Source organism: Hydra vulgaris, chromosome 12 (assembly GCF_038396675.1).
Source record: "Hydra vulgaris chromosome 12, alternate assembly HydraT2T_AEP".
Taxonomy (NCBI): Eukaryota; Metazoa; Cnidaria; class Hydrozoa; order Anthoathecata; family Hydridae; genus Hydra; species Hydra vulgaris.
Window position 1 is genome coordinate 76,297,501 of NC_088931.1, and position 26,868 is coordinate 76,324,368.

General features: G+C 27.0%; 1 protein-coding gene across 4 annotated transcripts in view; it reads right to left on the reverse strand.

Annotated features, from left to right (window-relative positions):
• The window catches only part of LOC101241672 (uncharacterized), a 102,400-nt gene that overhangs the window by 69,763 nt on the left and 5,769 nt on the right, over positions 1-26,868 (reverse strand). The window contains exons 3-13 of one of the 4 annotated variants that reach the window (XM_065814488.1): positions 24,664-24,713; positions 18,416-18,468; positions 13,974-13,992; positions 13,718-13,760; positions 13,413-13,633; positions 11,305-11,450; positions 11,147-11,211; positions 10,790-10,967; positions 5,993-6,096; positions 2,220-2,269; positions 1,928-2,142 (exon numbers count right to left, since the gene is read on the reverse strand). In XM_065814488.1, coding sequence (XP_065670560.1) covers positions 1,928-2,142; positions 2,220-2,269; positions 5,993-6,096; positions 10,790-10,967; positions 11,147-11,211; positions 11,305-11,450; positions 13,413-13,633; positions 13,718-13,760; positions 13,974-13,992; positions 18,416-18,468; positions 24,664-24,713 — 1,144 coding nt within the window. Of the gene's footprint in view, positions 1-1,927; positions 2,143-2,219; positions 2,270-5,992; positions 6,097-10,789; positions 10,968-11,146; positions 11,230-11,304; positions 11,451-13,403; positions 13,634-13,717; positions 13,761-13,973; positions 13,993-18,415; positions 18,469-24,663; positions 24,714-26,868 lie in introns of all 4 variants that reach the window. The other 3 variants (XM_065814486.1, XM_065814487.1, XM_065814485.1) reach the window with 3 other exon arrangements.

The window sequence follows — 26,868 nt, forward strand, 5'->3', positions numbered from 1 at the left end:
AAGTTAGTAAACGACCGGGGCTGGTATTTGACCTGGGCTAAAGCCGGGTTTATGACTGGGGTTGTATAAATATTGGTGCATATTGATATGATATATAAAAACAAGTCAATATGCACCAATGTTTATGCAGTACCGTCCGTAGAACCGACCTTGGCCACAGTCAAATACCAGCTCCGGTCATTTACTAGTGGAGGTGTTAGTCAAAAATTGGTCTTAATCTTTTTATTAATTTATAGACATACAATTTTTCTGAACACATCTTCCCCTAATAAAAATATGTACAAAATAATGTAAAACTATTTGCATTATTATTTTTTAATATATTTTACAAAAATTTAAACTATAGGGTCGTTCTTTTACATTTTTGTTTAAAAGTGCTAAGTTGGCACAATCTAGTTAAAAAGCATCTTACTCGTCTTTGTTATAGGAGTTTAAAAATATATCGGTTTACTAGTGCTAACTAAGCACTTTTTAAGATAAATTATTTTTTCTGATAAAAAATTAGTTAAATAACACTAAAATTTTGCTAAATTTCAGTCATTTCATTAGATATAAAATGTAAAAAAAATTTCTATAAACTGCAGTCTAAGATTGTTTCTACATACAATTATCACATTAGCACTGCTTATGTAGTGACATTTTTACTTATATTATGCTAAAAATGACTTTTAGGTATCATTTATACCTATTACATATCTTTCGCAACAAATTTATGTTTTTTTAAACTAGTATATTTCCTGAACAAATCATGCTTTTGAATTAATTTTTTTTTTAACGAAATGGAAACTTATTTGGCTTTCAATCACAACTAACTTAAATTTATTTTGGTAACATTGATTTTTAAGCAATGCACACTGTGCACTGTTGACTGCTTCAAATCGAAATTTGATCAGGTACTATTATAATTCAACTACAACTAAATACTAAAAATAATTTTAATAATAATAACAAAAATTATTTATAATTTTAATAAAAAAACCCTTTATAATTAACTGTAGTAATAGAATTTTAAATCAAAATATTTTTTTCATGTGCATTTTTATTCCAAATACAAAAGTTTAAACCTTAAAATAAAAAACTAAGCAGATTTCACATTTTAAGTCATTAAATTGTTTTCTATTTATTGAAAAAAAAAAAAAAAAAACAACGGGTTGTCTGGCGCCCCTTTAAGATTGCCGCCACGATCAATTTGCCCCCTTCCCTCTCAAAGGCCCTCATATTATTATAATAAAATATTAATAATTTATATTATAATTTTGAGAAATGTTATTACACTTCAATATTATAAAAATTTAGTTCGATTTTGGTTTTTAATAACAATATTAAAAACTTTGGAAACTCTTATTTTAGTTTGCCTGCTGTTGAAACTCAATTTTAACTATGAAAACGTTTTTGATTTGAAATATAATTATATAATCAATAGCCAACAACTAAAAAAAAAACTTTATTTATTTATTCTATCCATCAACCAAATTACAGGTATAAAAACTAAGAATATAAAACTAATAGTTTATTCAATTGGTCTGAAGTTTAATTTTTTTTAAATATCTTCTTCCATCAATTTAAAAATTCCATTTTTAAATATGGTTCTTTGTTCTCTGATATTCCAGAACTCATCAGACTGGTTTAAAATTGCCATTATGTTATCTTCTTGGAGATTGAATCAAATTAAATAAAGTGTTTGTTTACATTTGCTGTTTAGAGAGTAGCTTTACTTTTTAAATGGTCTTGATTATCCAATAGAAATCCAGGCTGTTTTAGTTTATTATTGAGAAGCAGGGAAGAGCTATTCATTTGGATTCTGTTTTTGTAAATAAATTCTTTTACTATTTGCTATTAAAAAAATCAGCAGATTCTAAAGACTTAAATACTTATATTTAATACTTATATTTATGTGTATTTTAATAAAACAGTAAAATAAATTTACAAGATTTCTTCTTCTTTTTGCTGACATAGTCTTTGAACAAAAGTGTGTTTGTTATATTGTAGCTTGAAAACTACTCTTTTGAAAACTCTCTGTATTCTCGCAGTGAATGAAATAAAATCATTTTTTTGTTTGATAGCATAATTGATTGAGGAGTGTGTTACACTTTTCTTAGATACTGTTTTTGAAGCAACATATGTGTCATAATCATCATAGGTCTAAAATATGGAAGTAATAATTAATAAAATAGTTTAGAAATGATTCAAAGATTTGAGAATAAACAGAAAAGACAAACTTGATGGGGTGAGTTACTCATTAACTGCTCATTTGAAAATATTAGCAAATCTAAAACAAAAGTAAAATAGTATTAAACAGACTTAATTAAAAAAAGTATTAAACAAACTTTATTTGTATATATATGTTCCTTGATGACTTTGATTTTATTATACAGGTAACTTTTTTGTAATTAAACAAGTTTTTGAACACTAATTTTAATCCATGATTGAGAGTTTTTTTCATTTTTCATCTTATTTCATGAACGCAACATGAAAACTCTAAACATCAAGTGAATACTGAAATAATTACATTTGTTTTTCAAAGATCTGTTTGAATCAAATAAATTTTACTTTTTTTTATTTTTTTGAATAAAGGCAATTCTCCTAACATTAAAAAAAAAAAAAAAATATATATATATATATATATATATATATATACATATATATATATATATATATATATATATATATATATATATATATATATATATATATATATATATATATATATTATATATATATATATATATATATATATATATATATATATATATATATACTGTATATATATATATACTGTAATTGATTGCTTTTATATACTTTTACATAAAAAAAAATGTAAAACTCAGTATTTTTTAACTAAAAAACACCAAAAAGATGCCACAAGAAAAAACTTGGGGAATGTCATTAAAAGCCAGTTTCAAATAAGGAGTCAAAAAATAATGTTAGTGCGAGTGTTACAAACATATATATGTAATAAATAAACAAAGCAAGATAACAGAAAACTTTTATAAGCTGTAGATATATAATAAATAAACAAAACAAAGAAAGAGATTATGAAGTATGGAGAAAACAAAATACAAAAATACAAATGACTTTGTCATGTACAAACCAACACAGGTACACTATTGTAAAAAGATACAACTTTATATATTTATAGTATAGTATTGCAACTTGTCTGAAAGAAGAAATTATTAAAAGATATAACCAAGCTATACAAATAGTATTACATGAAAAGGAGAATATAAAAGTAATGGTGGAAAACAGATTTAGGATAAATGGGCTTTGATAATTTTTTATTTTAACACAAAGTTATTGGAGTTCTATATTGTTACACTCTAATAAAAATAAATTTGCTGTAAAAAAGCAAATTCTGGCTTTAGTTAATAAGTGAGCAGAATAAGTGAGCCAATAAAAGCATTAGGGTTGATGTCTAAAATTTGTTAAAATTACTACAAAATGCAGATTTTGTTTTGGCATGGTTTTTACATTAAATAGATTTTTTTTTAATTCTTTTAAATCCAACCACAGGTTTATTTATGACACTGAATGATATAATCATATAAAAAAAATTTGCTTAATTTTTGTAGTAAAAAAAAAGAAAATTAAATTACAATGATAAATAAAAAGATTTAATGAATTTCAAATCTTTTTGAACTTTAAAATTCTTTTATGAATAGAACCAATTCAAAATTTCAACTAACTTAAAAAAAAAGAGTGATAAAATCATTGTTTTTCACATTTTTTTACTTCAAGATTCAAATCTAACAATTTGATTTTTCTTTTGTGCACAGAATCCAGATTTTGTACATTTTGAAAACAGATCCAAGATCTCCAATTATTTTTTGGATGTAGATCTCTAGATCTAATAATATGTAAGTAGACCTTAAAAACAATTAGATTCAAATCCAGTCTATTACAAAAACGCATTCTTCAAAGAACGATAATTATTTAACTTTTATTAAAAAAAAAACACAGCATGATCAAGTCAAAAAGTTCTTTATCTCATAATGTCATATATAAATAAATAATAGAATTATAAAAACTGTCCAAACCACGCAAGTGTGGAACCATGAATGTTAAACATTCATGGTTTTACACTTGATTAAAAAAAAAATTCATGGTTCCACAAAAAATTAAAACAATATAAAAAAGATATTGCAAAAGAGAAGTCAATATTTTGAAAAGTAAAAAAAAATTGTATTAATTTTTTTATTAAAGAAAACGAATTTGTAAATATCTTTTAAATGCTGTGACAGAAAGATTCTATGAAAAAAGCAACTTTGTAGGTTTATAAAATTTGTAGGTTTATAAAATTTTTAGGTTTGTTAGATTGTAGACAATCCAAATAGTTTTCCAAAAGTTTGAACTCTTCAAATTTCTAAAAGTTTGAACTCTTAAACTATTTAATAAGGTGCTTGACTGAATCTTGTTTACCTGCCTGCTGGAAAGTGGCATTTGTGGTTCCAATTTTAAAAAATCTCACTTCAAAGCACATCATTCCACACCAGTACAGGGTCCTAGCTCTTATGGATAAGAGTGAAGGCTTGTGGACTCACCCAATTTTAAAGTATATAAAGACATAACAAGGCCATATCAGACATCTGAAGGTAACTTACTAATGCACCGCACCATCACATCTATAAACATAAACAATCTCTAATACAAGTAAATTAAAAATTTGTTCTTTGTTGCATATGATCAATCTACAAAGTGATTAGAGCGTAACTTTTTCCCCTAAGCATTTATATTTGATTTTTCTACTTTACAAGAGAATACTCATTTGATATTTTCTTATAACTTTTATTTTTTATTCAATGACACCATCTACAATCTGCTTTTATTATCATATCTCCCAGGTAAACGTAACTGGATTACTCCATTGGTCACATTTTGTGATTATTGTGTTGTGATTTTAGTGATTATTGTGTGAACAATTAAAGGATAGCATCAAAAATATTATCATTTCTTATAATAAGAATCTAATACTCATTAAAATATATAAGATATAATTATATAATAATTATAATATAATACTAATTATAACATAAAATAATTATAATACAAATCTAATACTAATACTCATATTTAATACTCCTGAATATAATTATGCAATTGCTGACAAACCATATTATACCCATGCCAAAGCAATCAAAAATAAAGCATTTTTGATTGCTTGGGCATGAAGTATTTGCAATGTAAAAACTTATCAAAAAAAGGGATGTTTTTATATAGGACTTACTGAGAAAACTTTCAATAATAAATGGTTATAAACATAAAAACTCTTCTTTTTATGAAAGAAAAGCCAACTCTTCTGAAATTTATATGGGAATCCAAAAAAAAGGGTTCAGAGCCTATCCTAACATGGAATATTCATAACCAAGCAGAGCCATTTAAACTTGTTCTTATATCATCAAAGCAATATAAAACTTTAATATTATCAAAGCAAACACTCCATAGCATTTTCTGTATGCAACTTTTTGTTGCTACATTTTTTTGTTATGGTTATAAGATCTGATGATTGCGATTGCATGAAACTTTATGATATTAAATATATCTAACTAGTTAATATAAAAAATGATTGCTGCCCCAACCCAAACCCTTTGTTGATGTAGCAGCATACACTTGTATATATATATATATATATATATCTTTGGTCCCGGGTAGAAAGGGCTTAAGTCAATTTTTCACACAAAAAAAATTTATATTCATAGTATCAAGAATTTTAATGGTTACATGTATTAGGAATGTAATATATACAATATAAAAATACCTTAAATATGTAAGGATATAATGAACTTACACGTAGGAATTTTCAAACATTGATACTGCTGTCTCAAAAAGTTGGTCAAATTGACTTATGCTCTTTCTACCCGGGACCAAAGTTATATATATATATATATATATATATATATATATATATATATATATATATATATATATATATATATATATATATATATATATATATATATATATATTCACAATATTTTAAATAGAAACAATGAAACACCTGATGCAGCCTTGGTTTTTGAAACTGGATAGTTTGGAAGAATATTAACTTTATATGCGCATAATAGAACTACTTTCCCAATATCTTTACAAAATATTCTTTTCCTATAAAATACAAATAATAGCAAACCTTTAATCATACACTAAGTAATAACAAAACTTTAAAGACAATATTTAACATGTGTTGATAACTACACAAATAATAAACATTACTAGCAGTCCATACCCGTAAAATACAGGTCTAGGTAAGCCTATTCTACACCCACTATTTCTATACTAATAAAAAAATTTATTGTGAAATTGTAAACAAGCAGGTTGCATAAGTTTACACTAGTTTTAATAATATTTATTATATAACATTTTTCATATAAGCCAAGTTTTATCGGTTTTAATGTTGAATATATTTATTGTGTATACTTAATTTTAATCTCTAGGATATTGGATCAGCAAGAAGAAATTGCTGGAGTAGGTGCTGTTAATTTAAATAGAAAAAGCAAAACTTTAAAAGACTTTTATAAGTCAAAAGTAGATAAAAGTTTTGTTGCAGTAATATCTAGAATGGTTGCCTCAAAGAGATTATCCTTTCACATTTTTGTACTTCAGACGGTTTAAGAAAATGTTTAATAATGCCCGGAATTAATGTTCTTAAATCACACGCCAGTATACAGTATACAGTAGGTTGTAATGGACTTCAGCAAAAAATTTGTTAGTCAATGATTGCAGAAATAATTTCCCAAAAAAAAGAAGCAGGTATGATATATGTATGTATATAAGGCATTTTATGAATGTTTATGCATTTGCAGCAGAGGGTTGTGTAAAGTTGTTGGAGAAGAAGCTTAAAACTTGCCAATTAAATATTCAGAATGATATTTTGTGCATTGTGACTGATGGTGCTTCAACGATGCAAAAAGTCAGTAGATTGCAACCTTGTAAATAAATTTTATGTTTTGTCGATGCAATTCAAATTGCTATAGTGAATATATTCTATAAAAAGCAAACTGAAGTAGAGAAAGAGGAATATAATAGTGAAAGTCTAAATCTTTAAACCAATGAAGAAAATCTTACTGATGACAAAGATGATGAAAATGGTATGTGGGTAGACATAAGAAATAAAACTGATGTAATAAAAACCATGCAAAATTTTTAGCTGCGAGCATTGATCACTAAAGTCCAAAAAGTTGTTAAAGTATTCCCTTGTTTGCCTTAGAAAAATGAGGTGCTTCAAAAATATGTGAAACAAGATCGTAAAAAAGAGTTAAACTTTGTGTTAGATTCAAAAAGTAGATAGAGTAGCATGTTGTTCATGTTGGATCATTTTATTGTTTTAAAATCTTCATTAAAGAAAGCAATGATTCATAACAATGCAGACATACTTTTATATGAAACAAAATGGGATACAGTATCACAGATATTGAAAAATTGGATGCCAGCAAAATTAGCTGTAGACGCATTATGCCGTCCTAACGCCAACTTAATTTCTGTGGACGCAACATTTACATTTATGTTACGAAATTTAGTTAAGGATAACAAAATTGGTCTTGCATTGAAAATGAGCTAGAAATCCAAATTAACCAAAGAAGAACTATTTTATCTGATGTTTTACAGTATCTGCATAATAAAAATAGATAGAATAAAATTCATAACAGTATTTCTGTCCATTCTAAAACGGAAATAACTTTATTCTAATCCTTGCCCAACATCTTAATAATGAAACTTCTTTGGAAAGTCAATTCAACAAATTATGAGTCTGATCCTGATATAGAATCTGAACTTGAATCTAAAGAAAGTAAAACTGAATCCTTGGCAGAATTATTGCAGCAAAAAACCCAGCAGTTACTTTTACACACAAGAACAAAAACTTTAAAAAAACCATCAATTCAATCAGCAATACTAAAGAAAATTAAATTTTGGGATGAAAGTGGGTCGAGTGGACCACTTTTGGAAAATATTTACAATAATATTTGTGCATTCCTACAACAAGTGTTTAAGTAGAGAGAGCTTTTTCCACCACTGGAACATTTTTAACAAAAATCAGGTCAAGACCTAATGATACGACATTGGATAATCTGTGTATGCTAAGAAGCTTCTTTAAAAATCAGAATTAAAAAAAATGTTTTTATATACTATTCTATTTTTCTAATTGAATTTGTTTTGCTTATTTTTTCGTTGAATTAGTTTTGTTTTACTAAGATACTTAAAAAAAAATTTACAAATGTAATAAATTAAGAAAAAACAAAGAAATTTTTATTAATCTAACTCTTCCATCAAAATGTTCAGCAAAAGGAAATATGACGCGTAAAAAAAGAAATCATTAAAAAAGTTTAATTAAAACTTTTTTTAATCATCTTGCAAGCGCAAGAATATTTATTTAGACAATTTTTTATAAGAAACAATAACAAAAATAACTGCCAAATTAAAAAATAAATTAAAAAAATATTAGCTAAAAAATAGTACACATTAAATTTCATTTTATATTAGCGCCCTTTTCGAATTAAAGTTTTTTAATTAATTATTACAAGTATTTACACTTGAAGCAACTCTTGCAATGTCTTAAATTTATAAGAAAAATAAAACAACAATAATAGTTTAGAAAAATAATATTTCTTATTAGTTATATCAGCTTTATATAATTAACAGATTGTATTGTATATCAATATCAAGTGAAAACAGAAATTTCTTTATAATTTAGAAAAAACTTTAATTTAAAAAGTTATTTAAATTCCTTGTAAATATGTTCTAACACTGCATCAAAAAATATTATTATATGTTATGGTATATACTTTAAATGTTAGGGTTTTTATTTTTTAATAAATGGTACTTGAAAACTTAAATTTTGGTTTATCACAAAAAAAAGCGCTGGTAAAGTAATTAACTTGAGTTTTCTTTTCTTTTTCTTTTTTGCAACAGTAATATTTTTTGTTTATAATTTTTTTTTTTTTTTAACTTTTTAAAAGTAAAAAAAGAAATTTTTATTTAAAAAATTAACATATTTTAATTCATTTATACAAATGTAGAGAAAAGAAAGAAATTAATTTATGTTAAAAGACAAAAAAATGAAATAAAAATTTACTTATTTAATATTAAAAAACAAAAACAAATTGAAATAAAATAGACATTCTACTATTTGTACATTTACAAAATAACACTTCTAGATTTTTTTTTTCTTAATTAGTAAATTAAACTTATTTTGCGGTAATTTATTTTATTGCAGTAGTTAATGTCAAAAAATAAAACAAGATTATTTTATTTATGGACATAAACTTTTTTTAAAAATGGAAAAGATAACTGTATGATGTCGAAATTATGATGAGCTACTTCACTAATCACTAAGGCCTGTTACTTCAATATTTTTAAGTAAACGGTACAAAAAATATACTTATTGTCTACCTTTTAAACATATGAATAAAAAAATATTTTATGACATAATTAAATTTTAAAAATTTTAAACGCTTTGGTAGTTGTTGCTCGAAACACTATTTTTCAGCAGTAATAATATTTAAAATACCCGCTTGAAATATGTTGATTAATTACAATCGGTATAAAAAGTTTAAAAATCGTTTGGAATTAGACTTAAAAATATGTGGAATAACAAACTTACCATGACCCATATAATACAAGTTATGGTAACTCTATTGCACACCAACCAATTCTACACTTATTCTTTATATAGTTGTTATATTTACAAATAAGACTTTTTCTTTTGTAAATTTTTTTCTTTATTAAGTTTCTATTAAACTTTTATTAAACTTTTTTCAAGACCAACCTCAGTTTATGACCCTCGGCCCTCTTTTGAATATTAAAGATAATAAAAGTTTGAATGTTAAATCTTTTTTCCTTTAAGAAAAAAGTTGTCTCTTTAATGTGCGTTAAACGTACAGACCTAACTAATTACCAAAGCACACTAATAACTTAACTATCTCTATCATTATGTAAGCGCAAAAAATTTCTATTGCTGTTTTGATGTTTATTGAAATTTTAAGCTTTTTAAAAACTCTCTCCCTTTTGTTGGTTATAGTATATAATATCTTTATATATGTTGTGTATATAACATCAATAGAATTTAAAAAATGTTTTATTTTGAAAAAGATTTAAAAAAAAACAAAATGAACAACAGCATTTCACTTCAGAGTGCTGCTAGCTAACTACTTAGACACTAAGGGATATTGTTCTATGTTTTAACGCTATTTAATAAAAAAAGACTTTGAAAAATGGCAAATAAATGCTATAATTCAAAATTAAGGAGATGTTCCCACAATGCAATTTTAAAGTAAAAGTAAAACTGTACAACTTGATATATGTTTTAACATTACATAATTTGAGGTTTATATAAGTTATTTAAAAAGTTAGATATTTAAAAAGTGTTGCAACTCATTCTTGCCATTAACTTGGTTTAATGGCTGCTGTGACTTCCATGTCAAATACTCACTAATGAGTAACAGAATTATACTTATTTATACTCCAAGCATATCAAACCTGCATTTTAATGACACAGATTTTAATAAAACAACATTTCAAGGTTGTTTTAACAAAGCACTAACATTTTTTTTAGTAAAAATTAATTTTAAATTTAGTGGAATGAAATATAAAATATATTCAGAATATCATTAAAACTTGTTTTATTGTCAGTGTAAACTAATAAATAACATATAAGTGTTAGAACATATTTTTTAAGTAATATATATAGTATACTTAGTAAAGCAGCCTAAAAAAGTAGCGATGTTTTAAAAAAATAACTTACATACAAAAGAAGCAAGTAACCTACAAAAAAAACCCACAAAAGTAAACAGTTTAAACTTACCACGGTGGAGTTATTTTTAATGTTACTTTACTCTTAATTTTCAGATAACTTGCAGTCACTTCTGGCATAACCAAATAAACTTCTGTTGAATCAAAAAGCTGACAAATTATTATCCTTACTGAACTAACTGACTTGTTGTTCAATACATGCATATAAATCACTTGTTCCGAATCAATCTCTGGAAAAAGCATTCATAAAAAATGCAATACAACAATTTTTTTTATCATGTATTTTGCAATCATTTATTTTGCTTCCTAAACATATTTCTAGATTGTCATTTCAAATAATTTAAAATCCAATTTTAGACTTTACAATCTAAAATTTAAGGCTAATAAAACAATAAAGAACATTTCTTACTTTTTCCTGAATCATGTTTCCAAAATGCAAGATCTGATTTTTCCCTTGATACTAGCTTTTGTAACCTTTCAGCAAAACCTCCTCTGTCATTACAATTGAATTACAAATTTTAATAAAAAAAATTATATTGAGTTTATAATAACAGACTAAAATTTTACTTGATAACTTTCTTTTTCTTTTTAAATAATACAGATTCATTCAATGACTCATCAACCTTACAAACATTTTGAGAAGTTTTATTTGAAACAACTTCATTATTAGTAGATTGAGAAGGTGTAAGGACATCTATTAGTTCTTCAGAAATCTATAATTTATAACATAGGTAATGTTAAAACTATCAAAAAATTATAAAAATTGTATGGTATTGGTGATTTTGATGAGAAACATTTATTCATTTATATTCTTTATATTCATTTTCATAAACCTCTATATAAATTTATAGATATATAAATAGTTATCTAAGTATTCATAAACCTCTGTTTGTGTACACACAAGTACAACAGCAAAAGTTTAGAAATACCTTATTATTCACAAAGTTTCTTAAAAATAGTTTTTACCAAATCTCCTTTATATTATCTTAATTCAAAATACATAAGAAAGGCTAAGTAATCTTTAAAGTAATACATAAGAAAGGCTAAGGAAGTTTCGAATGAAATAATAAATTTAATTATAAAAGCTGCGTAAAAAAAAAATGACTTAAAGAAAGATTTCTGAACTTTACAATGTTTCTAAACCATTAATAAGTCACATTATGAAAAGATTTTATCAGCGCTAAACTAATGAAAGCAAACCTTGCTCTGGAAGACCAAAAGTTACAACTGAAAAGCTTATAGATTGATAGGTCTTGAGATTATTAGCAAGGTATTTCAAAGACAATATATGCTGCTGCTGTCAAACTTAATTCAATTATGCATCAGTTTCATGGGACAAACTGTAGCGCCTATACATCTAAACGGCAATTATGACAAAATAATTTGTATAGCTGCTGTTCCAGTTAAAAAAGCGCTGATATCTGCAAGAAAATTAAAAGCCGTAACAAACTTTGTGAAAGATTATCTTAGTTGGAATAAAATTTATGAAAGATTAACTTAATGATTGGTCAAAAGTCCTTTTCCCTGATGAATCGAAGTTTAAGCTGTTTAGTAATGATGGAAATAGGTGTTGTCAGGTGTCCATTAAGAGAATCAATCCAAAATATCAGTAACCTAATCTTAAACATGGAAATAGAAATGTAATGGTTTGGGTGTTTTAGCCGTGACGATGAGGGTCCCATTCATTCCATAGAAAGTACTATGGACTTGAGAGTTTATTTAGATACCACGAAGAATGTTATGCCGCTACATTTAAAAAATGATTTGCAAATAGATCTTATAGCAAGATAATGATCCAAAGCATTCTGCCAGATATGATAAAAAATATTTTAAATAACAAAAAGTAGAAGTTCTTGAATGGCCTTTGCAGAGTTAGATTTTATTGAACATCTTAAGGAGTACATTGACCAGCAATTATATTGTAGAAATTCAACCAACACTCAGGATGTTCTTATTAATTTAGCTGATTTGATGCTTTATGGCTGTGATGCTTTTTAAAAGGCAAACAAAAATAAATAAAAAACTATATTGAAAAATTGTAATTTGTAAATTTTAGTAAAAATTCAGCTTTGGAAATGTAATAAGAAATAAGTTTCTAAACTTTAGTTTAGTTTAGAAAAAAAGTTTAAAAACAAAAGTTTCTGATTTTTTGCAAGAAAGACTTTTCAAAAAAACAATTAAATTTTAATTAACCGTTAAACTTTATAAATGTTGTGGGTAATATTTTGAATTGAAATCAAATAAAGCACATTTGGTAAAAACTTCAGCTTTTTGAGAAAGTTTGTATAAAGTTATGCATTCAAATTTGAGTAAAAAGTTAGTGTTTCTCAACTTTTGCAGAATACTAAATGAGTTAAACTCTGCAGAGTAAAACATTTTAAATCAAAATCTAAATTCAGAGTTTTTCAAAAATAAGAAAAAGAATAAAAATAAATATCCATAACACTTTCACACATGCCTTCCTAAACTCAAACCTTTATTCGATGCACATGGAAAAGCCACAAACTATCACAATTTTAGCATGACATTACCAGTGACAATACCATGAGCACACAAAATGTATATCTACTACTGTGAATTTAGCTTAGTATGGTACTAATATATTGCTCATTTCAATTTTTAAAATGCAGATTTTATTTAAAATCAAATTAAAATTAATAAAATACTGGCAATACAGTTTTATTGAATTCAATTGATTCATTGAACTCCTCAACAACAATTTTGTTTAGCTTTTCTGTTGAAGTAATAATTTCATTGAATTCATCTATTGATTCATTAAACTCGTCAACAATAGTGTTATCTAGCTTCTCGGCTGAACTAACAACTTCATTGAATTCATCTATTAAAATATCACTTTCAGTAGTTGAATTTAGCTCTCTCTGATTTTTTTTGAGTTCTGTAATAAAAAAATTAAAATATTTTCAAAGTAATAAAAAAATATATAAAGTTTAAAAATATAAAATTTTCAAAATTTAATTACCAATGATCTTATCATCCACATTTATAACTTTCTCAACTATTTTCTAAAAAATTTAAAAATGTTAAAATTAACAGAAATCATATTTTGTTTAAAAGCTGAAATAATAAAATAAATTCAAAAGAAAAATGATTTAATTAAAAGTAAATTTAATATAGATGCATAAGCTTTCTTTTTTAAATTCCCTTAATAAATAAAGTAGTAATTAAGTAATAAATGAAGTACCTAAAGATAAAAACACAAAGCATTAAAAACATACCAAAAGTTTCTTCTCTTTTCTTTTTTATGAAATTAAAAAAAAAAATTAATTGCAGAAAATAAATTAATATTAAAAAAATTTCAAAATATTGACTTTCTAATTTAAATTAATTCAAAATCACAAAATACACAATAACATTTGATATTAAAACATGTTACACAAAAAATTTAGTTTACTTTATAGTTATAGTAAGATAAATAGCATTTTCCCCCAGATAACAAAAAAAAAAAGAAGCTGAAATAAAGGCATTCTTGGTGTTGACAAATTCTGAAAGATTGTTTGTTAATGTTGAATGTTATTTATCAGGGCCCATTATAAGTTTTAACTCTATAAGGAGTTGGTAACAACTTTCACAAGCCTTGACAAATCAATAAACAATGCATCGAAAGAATAAAAATAAAATATAAAACAACTAGATTCAAATCTGAAATTTCATTTAGTTATCATTTTTGCTATTGTGATACAATAATGGCCAAGAAAATTTACCAATAAGAAAAAAAGATAACTTCAATTTGTTTTTTGGAAATCGAACTATAAAAAACACATTTGTTTTCTTTAGCTCTATTTTACAAAAACAAGTTTTTTAACTTCCGATGCGGACAGATCTATTCTTTTGTCACCACAGATATTTTCAGCTGTGGAAAATACTTGTTCAGAGCTAGAGGAAGCTGCTGGAACTGTCAATATTCTCCTGGCAATTGTGATATGTTGAGTGAAAAGGTGTACCTAAGTTTGGTCTTGCAAAAATACAGCTTTCTTCAGGGATAGGTGGTTCTTTCCTTTTTTGTGGCTGTTTTTGTGTCATTGTGTCTTGTTGTGTGTAATCAATAAAGGATTGTGATATGTTGAGTGAAAAGGTGTACCTAAATTTGGTCTTGCAAAAATACAGCTTTCTTCAGGGATATGTGGTCCTTTCTTGGTCATGTGGTTCCCGATGCCATGTAACATTGACCCTTTGTCACATTGATCCAACGTGTTTGCATATGCATATTCTAAAATTTTAGCTCCACATTCTGGAAACCTGTCTTTTTTTCCAACAAGTAACAATCAGCAACCTTGTTCATCATGGGATTGGATGGATCATGTAATATTGACTGCAGTTTGCTTGTAAATTGGAGAGTTTCTCCAATTTTTTTAACTACTCAATCATTGTTCTCAATTTTTCAATCTTGTCTTCATCTGGTATTTTATTGATTAGCTTTTGTTTTTCTGCTACAATTTTGATTGCAGGCAGTAGCTAATTGATTGATTGTAATTGATGGCCAATGCTCTGTCTTGTTGAAGAGCTTTGAACCAGTTTTGTAATTAATAATAATTTGAACTAGTTTTGGCAATAAGTAAATCCTTTGACTTCTGTGAATGATTGAAGAAACCAATTAGACCGATCATCTTATCACTCAAATCTCAAATATCAAAATTGTTTTATGATCAACACACCAGAACACATCATTTATAACACAATCCTTTCCGGCTTTCTTCATATTTGCTCCACCATCTCATGTTATTGTTGTGGGCACATTTGGTCCCAAGTTTAGGTCTTTAGTGAAGTCATTTAATCTTTCTGAGATTTTTACCAATGAATTTTAGCCAGCAAAGTGTTATAAGAAGAAAAAGAAATACTTTATCTTAAAATCTGAATCAATGTAGTGTACAGTCATAGCAATGTATGCTGCGTTGGATGTCTTGTTGGTCTTGCTGATCCACAGATCAGAAGTGAATGATACTCCATCCAGATGAGGTTTGTCTTTATTAAATATTTTTCAACTGCTGCCTTCACTGCATTGTCTGGAATTTCGGTATGTGAAACTGTCCCTGAAAAAATTGTACATTACTATACTATATTCACAAAGTGTTCAAAGTCATTGTTATCAACTACAAAAGGCAACATGGCACTTGCTAATCACTGCATCATTGCAGCAACAACTTCCTTTTGTTCAGGGTCATTTCTAGACCATTGACTTTTGGTGAATACAAATACTCGGCAATAAAACAACGGTGTATTTTATTGCCGAATATTTGCTCTTTTCTTAACTCCTTTCTAGCTGGGGGTCATGACAGTGGCTGCTTTTGTGGTGTTACTCCAGAAGAGGGTCCAACAATAAAATCATTATGGGAGTCAGAGTTTGCATAAACAATTGTAGTTGTTAATTTTGCTCTTGCAATGCCCTTCCTTGTTTCTATTGTTTAAAACCTGGTCTTGTGCTTTGTCCTAAGATGACCTTTATATCCCTGTTGTTATCCAATAAGGCACCATTTAATCCTTACCACATTCAATGCAGCTAGCCCGGTTTTCATGGATCTTGATGAAGTAATCCTAAATTAAAGAAACTTTTGACATTTGAAAAAAAAATTTGAATTACATCATACATTTAACAATCTATCTATGAATCTTTATATTTATCAATCAGTCAATAAATTAATCTATATATTTATATACATCAATCTATATATATATATTTATCAATTCACCAATTAGTCAACCAATAAATCTGTCTTACAAGTATGCATAACAATCTATATATTTATCAATCAGAGTAAATAAATAAATCTAGATAAATAAATAAATCTAAATAAATAAATCTATCTTTATATCTTATACTGCTGATTTAGGTGAGCAGTCTGACATCATACTGAAATAGCCTCTTGCCAGAGGCTTCAGTACATACATTGGCTGACAAATAGCCTGACTCACAGCAAAATGCTGCTACACCAACTGAGGGTTTAGCATGTGGCAGCAATCTTTTCCTTCATTATTCTTCATTTTTTTCTTCTTTTTCTGAAAATGCATATTTAACTAAAGTAACAAAAATATGGTAACAATTTGTTACATAAATATGCTATAGTAGATATATACATCTACTATAGTATATGAATTATAAATATGAATTTTCATTAATCTCGCGAGTACTCACGAGAAAAATGTTAACTATAACATTTCATAAGAAGCAATAACTATAATATTTAATAAAAAATATTTGTATGTTTCTTTTATATAGACTAAAAAGATTTATTACATAGCGTATTCATTGCATAATAAGGTCAATTCATTCAAATTTTAATTAATTCATTCAAAAGTTAATAACTTTTCTTTGTTGTTCTTCTTTTATTTTTCAAGTTTTTTGATGTGCTCATTAAAATATTATTATGTTTTAATAAACTTTTAATGCAACTTTGCTGTTACTTGAAATGAAAAAGTTTAAAGTTTATAGAGTTTAATTGTATTGTATATTCTAGTTATAAAATCTTAGGCGGAGGAGAAACTCATATTAAGAGTATTATATATATAAACAAGTTAATGTTTTTATTTAAAAATATAAAATGCTAAGCATTTCATATTTTAATCCAATCAAAACGTACGCTTCACATTTAAATCCAAATGTAACATATTCCATATTTCATCCACGTGAATTTAAATTAAGCATTCTGATTGACTTAAAATATATTTATAATCTGTTTTAAATGTTGTTTCTTAAATGTTGCATTTTCTAAACAACATTAATAACAATTTTGCAATTATCATAATTAATTAAATTTTATCATCATAATTATCATAACAAATTTTATCACAAAACAGCAAGACAATAAGTAATAAAGAATTGTTTTATTTTAATTTTTTTATGACAAACTTGGTGCTAATATAAAATTGTTTTAAATTGAGTTTGGGCAGAAATTTGGGGCCCATACTGGTATACCGGTATCAAAATCGGCCTGGATACGTCGCTGCATATATATATATAAGTAAGTAATTAAGTATGTAATTATTTAATCATATATCTAACACCGTACATTGAAAAAAAGTATTTTAAATAAGAAGCCTACCTTGTAACCAACAAGGTAGGCTTTTTTATTTAAGAAGATTGTAAGTAGAAGATTATTGTAAAAACATTTCACCGATATGTGTTCAAAATTTAAATGATTTAAAAAATTAAAATAAGCAATATTTATATATGTCTATAAGTCATTAAAGTTAATGATTTACAAATAACAATATATTAAACAATCTATTTAATTTAATAATTTAGAATTTATTTGTTAGCTAGTTATTTTTCTTATGTGAAATGTAAAGACATTGTAAGGAACACAACCATAAAATAGAAAAAACCACTAATATCAGTAACTTTATACCATTTTTATATAATATTTTTTATAACATATCATAAATCGCTTTGCTCAATTAACTATGTTCAATATATCAAACAAACTAATTGAAATCAATGTATTGAACATGATAAGTTGTTCAATGCATTGAACACGATTGATCAACTTATCATTAAACAATACATTATCAATCCCTATGAATAACAATGAACTTTTAAATGTATTCATTGAATATCAAGATGACTTTAGTACAATAATCTTAAATCATTATGACCATAAACATATAAAATTAATCATTTTATACAAGTATAAAAAATATTTACAATATATATTATAAAAATTACCTTTCATTATCACTGTCTGAAGAAAATCCAAAAATTTCATCTTCACTATCGCTCTGAAAACAAAAACATTAGAGATTTATAAAACTTTAGTATTAGTCTTGAGTTTTAGGATTTTGAAAAAAAAAGCAAATAATAATTTTAAGCTTTATTTTATTATTTAACTAGCATGAGTTACCCGGCGTTGCCCGGGCCAATATTTAAACTGGCTTACCTGATATCTGTACACAAAAATGGGCCCAAAAAATAGGCCCCCTGACCCCGGGGTTAGGGGGGCCTATTTTTGGGCCCCCTGACCCCGGGGGTCGGGGTACGGGGTCAAAACCCAGCTAAGAACCTTCTCCCCCTCAAGGACTACCCCCATGCCAAATTTCATCGAGATCGGTCAGGCGGTTTGGATTTCTATAAAGAACAAACAAACACACACAAACACACATTGCCTTTATATATATAGCTGGAGTTAACCGGCGTTGCCCGGGCCAATATTTAAACTGGCTTACCTGATATCTGTACACAAAAATGGGCCCAAAAATGGGCCCAAATAATGGGTCCCCCTGAACCCTAGGTCAGGAGGGCCCATTTTTGGGCCCCCTGACCCCGGGGGTCGGGGTACGGGGTCAAAACCCAGCTAAGAACCTTCTCCCCCTCGAGGACTACCCCCATGCCAAATTTCATCGAGATCGGTCTGGCGGTTTGGATTTCTATAGAGAACAAACAAACACACACAAACACACATTGCCCTTTATATATATAGCTGGAGTTAACCGACGTTGCCCGGGCCAATATTTAAACTGGCTTACCTGATATCTGTACACAAAAATGGGCCCAAAAATGGGCCCAAATAATGGGCCCCCCTGACCCCTGGGTCAGGAGGGCCCATTTTTGGGCCCCCTGACCCCGGGGGTCGGGGTACGGGGTCAAAACCCAGCTAAGAACCTTCTCCCCCTCGAGGACTACCCCCATGCCAAATTTCATCGAGATCGGTCCGGCGGTTTGGATTTCTATAGAGAACAAACAAACAAACACACACACACACATTGCCCTTTATATATATAGAAGATAAGACATTAGTTTGTTGATTAGTCTTATTATTAAGTAATTAGTCTTAGATTGGACTGGTTTCTTGAAGAAAAAAAAGAGTAAATAACCCTTGTGCAGTGGGAGACACCATTTTTAGATACTCAGTAGATTTATGGAGCTCAATAAAGTACCTTACCTTAATTTATGTAATAATGAAAAAATATATAAAACATTACATGCTTTATTTGCTTAGAACAATGAAGACATTCATTATTCTATGCAATAATTTAATAAACATTTGATCTTGATCTGCAAAACAGTTTACTGCTAAAAAGGGAAACCCATTAAAACTACACAAGAGACGGTAAGCATTAAACTTGAAAAAATAATAATTTAAACTTTAAAGTAATAGCAAGCTTTCTTTATAAAAGCTTTCATCTTTTTGATTTTGAAAAAATTTGACTATTTATTTAATTTCACGATAGTTAATTTATTAACTATTATTTAGATAATTTATTCATTGTTTATCCATGAGTTTCTTTTTTATCTAACTTTGATGAACATTGATGACTTTTTTTACAAAGTTATATATGTTTTTGAAGAGGCGAAATAAAGGCAAAATGCATTTATAATTATATAATTGTAATCTCCACCAAACTATTGAAATTTTAATTTATGCAAATGAAAATCAAGAACTTGCTTTTTTACAAGTTGCTATGTTATCAAATATACTTTGAAAATTGTCACATTTAGCATAAAATATTTCTATATTTTTGCATAAATTTTTGTTTACATTTTAGAACCATGATGCAATTTATGAAAACAACTGTTTTGGAGAAACAAAACCTTTATTTTAATTTTTATTTTAAAATAAACATTTGAAAACAAGTAAAGTGTAAGAGGAGCATCACATTTTGAAACACTTTGTATCACAGACATTTTTGTACCCAAAATAAAAGAACTATGATAAGCCCGATAAAGCCCTAAAAGTCAACAGTTATAATAACAGCAACAGACATGAGTTGTAACAGTGATGTTTAGTAAAATATTTGTACCATTGTTTTTCTCAATAGACTAGATGCAATTTCGAAATGAATTAAATAATTGGAGGTTGAACAATGAACAAAACTATCAGTATATAATAGTTTATATAATTTTAAGTATTTTACAGTAAACATTGCAGATAGACATTAATAAATAAACTATTTTAGTTATATTATTATTATATATTCATAATCTATATTTCATTTTTAGTATCAAGTTAAGAAAAAAAACATAAACTTTACCAACAAAACTCCTTAAATGGATACCTATGACTGTTGGCAAACCATAAATAGTAATTATAAAATCCTGATTGCTTTGGGTTATGTGACATTATCTGATTTCCTGATGCTTTCATGCCCGAAAGATTAAAAAATTTAAGATGTTTTAGAAAATATTTGTAAATAGTTAAAATTGAAAAAAAAACTTTTTCAAGATTTGATTAACAAATATATAAGTAATTTGATTCGAGATTCAATAGGATGTTGAAATTTCTGATTTACAAAAGCTTAACTTTAATTATGCAGTAAATTGAAATTTTGTTTTTGGTGAAAGAATATAAATCTAGTATTAAATCTCCACTAAAAGAACCTTCAAAGAATTTTCAAAAAAGAAAAAAATAAATAAAACTTATAATGGACCAATTAATTACTAAACAATTTTATAACTTTTTTTGTTTTATTTTTGCTATGTAATTAACTTTATCGGCCTGAAAATCATTTTAAAGAACATTTAACACATTTTAAAGCTTAATAATCAATTTTTAAAAATTCTTATTTTTAAAACATTAAAGTTTTTTGCTGACTTTTATAACCCTTGTTTTACTTTACAATAAGTTTATTAAAGATTTTTTGCTTCAAAATTAGTTTAACAATGTTTATATTAGATAATAAATATCAAAAATATATATAATTTTTGCAAAATTTATTTCTATAGAACAAAATTGTCTTTAATATTTAAAAAGTTATGAAAGTTTTAGTAACACTCCAATATCAAAAAAAAGAACACAAAAACTGAGTTTTGTGTTCTTCCTTTTGTTATGCTTATCTTTATCGTAATCTATATGTCATTTAGATTATGATGAAGTACCAATTTTAGCAACTTGTTCTTCTAAAAGCTAGCTCAGACATGTTCCAGAAACAAACATATTTTTCTATGAAAACAGCAATTATGCATGTAACCATGTCTATACATTTTAGTCATATTACTAGAAACCAGCATAAATTAATTCTATCCCTGAACTTTATCTAGCTAACCCAGCCATACTTCAAATTACCTATGATTGATTTAACATCTATACATAGGATTTATATTATTTTCCGATTCTAAAAGCTAGTTCAGACATGTTCCAGAAAGAAACATATTTTTCTCTGGAAACAGCAACTATGTATGTATAATTCTGTTGCTTAGGTACACACACACACAAAAAAAGGAAGCACACATAAAAGTAGTATTGTATATAAAAACTATAAAGAATTAAATCAAACAAAGATATTTTAATAAGACAGTTCAAAAAAACTTTTGCCACAAGATGTTTGAGACTATTTATTGAAAGAGTAGTTGTGTGTTCACTTGTTTATAAATTTTAGCAATTTTCTAAGTCAAGATTTATAATGAAAAAAGAAGTACTGAAGAAACTGATTAGTGAGGGTTGGAAAAGCTGACCCAAGTTCTTGGATAAGAACAAAATAAGACAAGATAAAAGTTGCTCAATTAAGTGTCCAGAAATGTCTCTATTATAAAGGAAATACAATCTTGAAGAAAACAGAAGAAACCAATTGCGGGTAAACATGTTTCACTTGCTTTGAACTAAGCTACTTAATTAATTTGAATAAAGGTCTGAGATGCGCAGTCTAAAACTTTAACTTTTACAGCTTAATCATAGTTAGCCAGAACTTTATTTACAAAGATTGTGCATTTTCACGGAAAAGGTAGACATATGGTCTACCATTTTATTAGACTTAATGTAATGTACAATAATGAAGGCCAGTATTATTGATACACTAACAGTGTTTATGTTTAAATAATCATTTGATCTCTTTCAGCTAGAAGAGGAAAAGTTTTCTGTTTGAAAAAAATCTTTAATAAAACTTGATTATTAACACTTCTACAGTTTGAAAACTAAAGACAAGCAGGATTTGTACCTACAATCACTGATTGACTGTCACAGCGTTAAAGAAAGGCAAACAAGAAAAATAAAGGAGTTAGGGAATGTTTGAAATTTTTTAAGTATGTTATAGTTGGGTCATTTTGTAGGCAGGCATGTTTTAAGGCTTATCTATCACTTTATGATGTTATAAAAAAATGTACAGAGAAATTAGGAAGCCTGGAGCTGTGTGGAAAATTACCAGTAGACAACGTTACCACATTTAGAAGTGTTTAGAAGATAAAATGCAAGTTTGCATTAGGCAACATATAAAAAAATTTCTACTAAAATATCTTGAGAAACTTGACTATCTTGATGCTACTTTAAATGTCAAAGAAATGCACAAAATAATTATAGTTTCCTGATGCAAAAATAATTTACACTTATTATTTTAACTACTTTCATGACAAATTATGAGCTGCCATTTGAAAAGTTGGAGGTAGATATCTGCTACATATGTGAGAGACTAAATCTAAAACTAAAAGGCCCTCACTTGGCTGACTAGAACAAAAAAATTTAAACTAATATTAAAGGTTATGTAGAAAAAGAGGTCACTGGGCTCAATACATTTTGCCTTGACTTTTAATACCTTAACTTGCAAAACAAATCTAAGGAAGCTGTCAGTAAATATCTTATAATATAAAAAGAATATATAAATATAAAAATATAATATAAACACAATATACTATAAACACAATATAAAAAGTAAGAAAGTAAATGTTTAAGTAAAGGTCTAAATGCTGTGTTCTTCTTTTTAGTTATTGGCTATCTAAAAAAAAATTGTACCTAATGAGTACACAGACCTATGTATATGATCTATGACATGTACTTAGATAACAGAATAAAAATCAATTCTCTGTTGGGGACAGAATAAAAATCATGCCCTGTCTCTAAATTGTCAATTTCTGTTGGCAGTAACTGAACTCAATAAATTTTAAAAGATTTAGTAATTTTATTCAGTTAGAGACAACTCATATCTCCTATGTGATTAAGATATTGAAATCATAAAAAAAGAAGTCAAACCGCCATGACAGATTGTTCACTGTTAACCAGATGCACAACCTTATTGAACAGTGCTACGCTATGGTAAAGTAGTTAATAAGTTTAAAGTTAAAAAAATAGAAAAAGTGATTTCTTAAACTTCAAAAGTTGGTGGCATGTTTTTTTATTCAAAAAAAAATCCAATTTTCATTAAAACTTATAGGAAACAAGTTAAAAAGGACAAAAAAGTTAATTTTTTCATCTACATACAATCACTGCAATTACCAAACAGCCCTTTCAGACCATCACTAAATGCCCTCTTATAGATTTATGTGTTAAGCTCATTCAACATTAAAACTCTTAGTGGACCAAAATTCCACCAGAACAAAAAATCTATTCTCAAAGATTTATTGGGTAATAGGAGGTCAAAGTTGTAACCAGAAAAAACTTTTTAACTTCAGTGTCATTTTACAGCAGGTGGAAAAACAAGATTCAAATGAGCAATTGTTAAATAGTTTAGAAAGTATTAAAGAAAGTTCTGGAGAAGGAATACTGTAAGAATAACAAACTGTAGAAGAGTTCTAGTAAGAAACAACTTTAGCAACAGAAAACAGAGTAATTCCAACATTAACAATGAATTAATCTGTTTTTATTGGCTGTCAGGAAGAATATGGTTGTTAGATTTAAGAGATGATTTAGAGAACTTATTTGCAAATAGTTATATCTTATCCTTGAGAGAGGTAATAAGATCAAACCAAGGAATAAGAGATGTAATGTATGACTTGTCTTTGATAATAACACTATTAAAAAATTTTCCAAACATTTTAATACTACTATTAAATCTATACCAGCACAAAGATTTTTTTTTTATTTATTCAGAGATTTTCAGAACATTTAATAGACAATAGAATAATTAACTGTTATAGACATCACAATAATTACCTGATTATTTGCTTTGTCATATGGAGATTTAAAGCATTATTTAGTAAACAATACAACATATAAATAAATTTACACACTTAATATAATTAGATTTTGCAGTATTAAAAGCAGCTAATATAACCTTTAGGTTTCTTGAAGTTTCATTTGTTGAATTAGGGATAGGTCTAACAACTAAAAATAAATTCAAAATAAATATTTTAATATACTTTTAAAAATCCCTTTATAATAAGGTTGTAATTATTTTTGTTCCTTCATTAAAACAAGGTTAAGAACTTTTGACAAAAATTAGACTATAAATTGAAAAACTAAAAAATAACTTAATTTAAAAATAACAACATTTATACACTTGCTTTCAAGTTCATAGACCTATCATATATATATTTATATACCATTATACATCTTTATACATCTTTATCAATTTTTATATATCTTTGCAAATCAATATATATATATATATATATATATATATATATATATATATATATATATATATATATATATATATATATATATATATATATATATCATTCATTATTCATAAACTTTATTAGATTTTCAAATCCCAAGTCGCTTGAATGACTTTTATAAATGTTTTAGTTTAACTTTTTAATGCTAAAACAAAATTGCCTCCAATTATAACTTTCAAGTTTAATAAACATTTTGTAAATTTCAACCTTAGTTATAACTTCCAATTTGAAATTATTGGAGCTGAAATTAGATATGTAAAATCAATCAGAACCTCCAACCTTTTAGAACCAAAGTTGAAGCTCCATAACATCCCTAATTACTATATATCTTTATACATTATTATATATCATTTATAGCTCATTATTAGCTAGCAAGTTAGTTTACATAGATGCAGAAGATGATGTAATTCTGTAACTTTATTAGTTGCTGATCTAGTTTTTTCTTCTTTTTTTTGAAACTATCAATAGTTGATATGTGGACAACTTTATCTGGCAAAGCATTTTAAGTATTTGCAATCCCATTGTTGATTGTTAAAATTAAACCAGGCAATTACAATTTTTGCAACAAACGTGTTTGCAATGATAATAAATAAGAGGAATGTATATTGGGTCAATATAACAGTTTATTAACTTGGCTTCATTTTCAATTTGCACTTCTGCATAAAATCACCATATTTTCTTTTACTATTTAGTAAAGATAAGCCCTGGCATGTCTGGCAGCCAAATTGCTTCAAGTTTTGGATTATTTTTGTGATATGATGTATACACTTAGTTACATTAATGTCTTTAAGATTAGGGCACCAGACGGTGTTAGGATATAATAGGTGTGGAGGTACATTTTTAGTGTCAGGTCAGGCGCATGGTCATCAAGATTACTCTACTACTGGTAACATGTAATCAAATGCAACCTGTTCTATGTCCTGCTGCCTTGTTGGATTTGTTTTCGAAGCTAGAAAAACTTTTTGTCATCAATACTATTTAATACCTGTCATGTCTACAGTGGTGTCTATTTTTGTCTGTTAAATAGTTAGAGGTGTTTTAGTTACTGTGTTAGCTCACTTGTAATTTATTATATATGTATGTTTGTGTTCTGTCTAAACCTCTGGTGCGGTGTTCATTTACCCATGTGTTGCTATGCGCATGTTTGTGTTCTGTCTGAACCTCTAGCGTATTTTCATCCACCTGTAAGTTCTTATATGTATATATTGTGTTCTGTCTGAACCTCTGACCTGGGTGATCATTTACCCGTAACTTACACTCATCTTAATTTCCAGTATTCCTTTAGGTGTAATAATAATACTAATGCCTTTTGAAAACATCCCAATCAATGTTTTAAAGTACTCCTTACAGAAGTAACTTCTTTTAACTACTCCTGGTCAGGTTTAGAATCATCATGATCACCCTGCTACTAGTATTATGTAACCCAGTACTAGATGTTCTGCTGCCTTATAGGATTTACTTTTTTAGGCAAAGGCTAGGAGAAATAAACTCAGACTTAAAATTCCTCTGCCTTTAAACTTTTGGTTCAACAAAGGTGTCTCGATAAAAATACTCATCTTGCGCAGATTCTACTGTCTTGTAGAAGGCCTTTTTAGCAAAGACTTTAGGGGTAAGCAGAATAATTCTGATGACCAGCCTCACACCCCACTTCATCTATTAGGCTGTTGTAGATGTAAACCTGTGCTATATTGTCCTATTGATGAATACTGGATCTTCTTGACTCTACTCATAGATTTTTGCTTGTGCCTCCTTGATAGTGGCTATGCAATTTTAATGAAGCGGTTAGAAAAAAATTTTGATAATATTGATAATCTCAAAAAATTTTCCATGGGTAGGTGTATCTGGGTTATTCCACATGA